This window comes from Salvelinus sp. IW2-2015, unplaced genomic scaffold, assembly GCF_002910315.2.
Source record: "Salvelinus sp. IW2-2015 unplaced genomic scaffold, ASM291031v2 Un_scaffold2977, whole genome shotgun sequence".
Classification (NCBI taxonomy): domain Eukaryota; kingdom Metazoa; phylum Chordata; class Actinopteri; order Salmoniformes; family Salmonidae; genus Salvelinus; species Salvelinus sp. IW2-2015.
The window spans coordinates 7,181-9,396 of NW_019944272.1; the positions used below are offsets into that span (position 1 = coordinate 7,181).

Genomic DNA, 2,216 nt, shown 5'->3' on the forward strand with positions numbered 1-2,216 from the left:
GAGAGAGATTTCGAGGGGCTGCTGTAACCCGAGGGGGCTGTACCGGAGGGGCTGCTTACCCGAGGTGCGGCTGCTTACCCGATGGGGCTGCTTACGCGAGGGGCTGCTTACCCGAGGCTGCGCCGGGGCTGCTTCGGGCGTTACCCGAGGCGGTCCTGGCTGCATTACCCGAGGGCTGTCTATACCTGAGGGGCTGCTGCTGCCTAACTCTCCGTTCGTTATCTCCTGTGGAGGGTTGTATATCAGAGTGTTTTGTCGTCTAGGCGTTCTCCTCCTCCTGGACACCCAGTACGGCTGGTTTCTTCCATTAGACAGGAGGCAGGACGCTGCTGGAGACACCTGGAAGCTTGGGTGGGGGGTCAGAAGACTGGGGAGGTAGTAGAGGTAACAGTTAGACCCTGGAGCTGGGGGGGGGGGGGTCAGAGACTGGGGAGGTTAGTAAGAGGTAACAGTTTAGACCTGGAAGCTTGGTGGGGGGGGGGGTTCAAGAGCCTGGGGGACGGATGTAGAGGTAACAGTTAGTACGCTGGGAGCTGGGGGTGGGGGGGGGGGGTCAGAGAACTCGGGGAGGTAAGTCGAGGAAATAGTATTAGCACTCACTGGTCCGATTGATTCCACAGACGATGCTCCAGAGGAGTGGCTGATATAAGCAAGGGATACGATGTGCTGTGTAGGTAAGCAGCCCCTCGGGTAAGCAGCCCCTCGGGTAAGCAGCCCCTCGGGTAAGCAGCCCCTCGGGTAAGCAGCCCCTCGGGTAAGCAGCCCCTCAGGTGACACAGGAAGCAACATATAAAGCCTATTTTCTGCTAAGTCGTTATGGTATTTCCTAATTAACATATCAAAGTAGCCTTTTGATTCAGTAGCAATTATGTGCCAAATACCAATAAACCCCTTTTTATATGATAACGTCCCACAGTAAAAAGGCTTCGTACTCAGTCTGTGTATGAGTAGTATACACTGAGTGTACAAAACATTAGGAACACCTGTTATTACCATGACAAGACTGACCAGGTGAAAGCTCTGGTCCCTTATTGATGTCACCTGTTAAATCCACTTCAGTGTAGATGAAGGGGAGGAGACAGATTCAATAATATATATCTATTTTTGTGCCTTGAAACAATTGAGACATGGATTGTGTCTGTGTGCCATTCAGAGGGTGACTGGGCAAGACAAAATATTAAAGTGTCTTTTGAACAGGGTTTGGTAGTAGGTGCCGGGAACCAGTTTGTGTTCAACCCAGCAGCGTTGCAGTTCTTTTCACGCTCAACAGTTTCCCGTGTGTATCAAGAATGGTCCACCACCCAAAGGACATCCAGCCAATTTGACACAATTGTGGGAAGCATTGGAGTCAACATGGGCCAGCATCCCTGTGGAACGCTTTCAACACCTTGTAGACTCCATCCCCTGATGAATTGAGGCTGTTCTGAGGACATTAGGAGGGGGCGCAACTCAATATTAGGAAGGTGTTCATAATGTTTAGTATACTCAGTGTCGTTCCTTCTAGAACTGTTGTTGTCCCCTGTTCCAGATGGCAGTGGAGGAGCCGGGCGGTCGGAGTGGGAGGTGTGCCCCTGTGGAAGTATGGGTAGCTGGGTAGTTCCAGCCATGCTGGCTCCACCTGAGTCCCTGCTCATGGCCTGCATCCGCCGGGGAAACTACATGGAGGCACACCAGGTTAGGACCAAGGGTTACAGGTTAGGACCAAGGGTTACAGGTTAGGACCAAGGGTTACAGGTTAGGATTTGCAGATTAGCTACCAATGGGTACAGGTAGACAAGGGTTTACAGGTTATGGACCAAGGGTTACAGTTAAGGACAAGGGTTAACAAGGTTTACAGGTTAGCAACAGTTAGGAACAAGGTTACAGGTTAGGACCAGGTTACAGGTTAATGACAAGGTTTACAGGTTACAGGTTAGGACCAAGGTACAGGTTAGGACCATGGGTTACAGGTTAAGTTTAGGACAGGCCTACAGGTTAGGACCAAGGGTTCAGTACAGGTTGACATGGGTTCAGGTTAGGACCATGGTTACAGGTTAGGACAAGGGTTACAGGTTAGTACACCAAGACGGTTGCAGTACAGTTTCAGTTACAGTTAGACCGGTCCGGTTAGGCAATGGTTACATGGTTGAGTTACGGAGAAAGGTTAGTAGGACCAAGGGTTTTACAGGTATGGACAAGGTAAGGTTAGAAAAGGTTAGGTTCATTACCTAAGGGTT

General features: G+C 50.7%; 1 protein-coding gene across 1 annotated transcript in view; it reads left to right on the forward strand.

Annotated features, from left to right (window-relative positions):
- The window catches only part of LOC112075090 (zinc finger FYVE domain-containing protein 26-like), a gene marked incomplete at its 5' end in the record, with an annotated part of 75,843 nt that overhangs the window by 7,174 nt on the left and 66,453 nt on the right, over window positions 1-2,216 (forward strand). Inside the window, 2 exon segments of the mRNA XM_070440759.1 lie at window positions 621-670; window positions 1,481-1,714. Of these exon segments, the coding sequence (XP_070296860.1) occupies window positions 621-670; window positions 1,481-1,714 (284 nt within the window).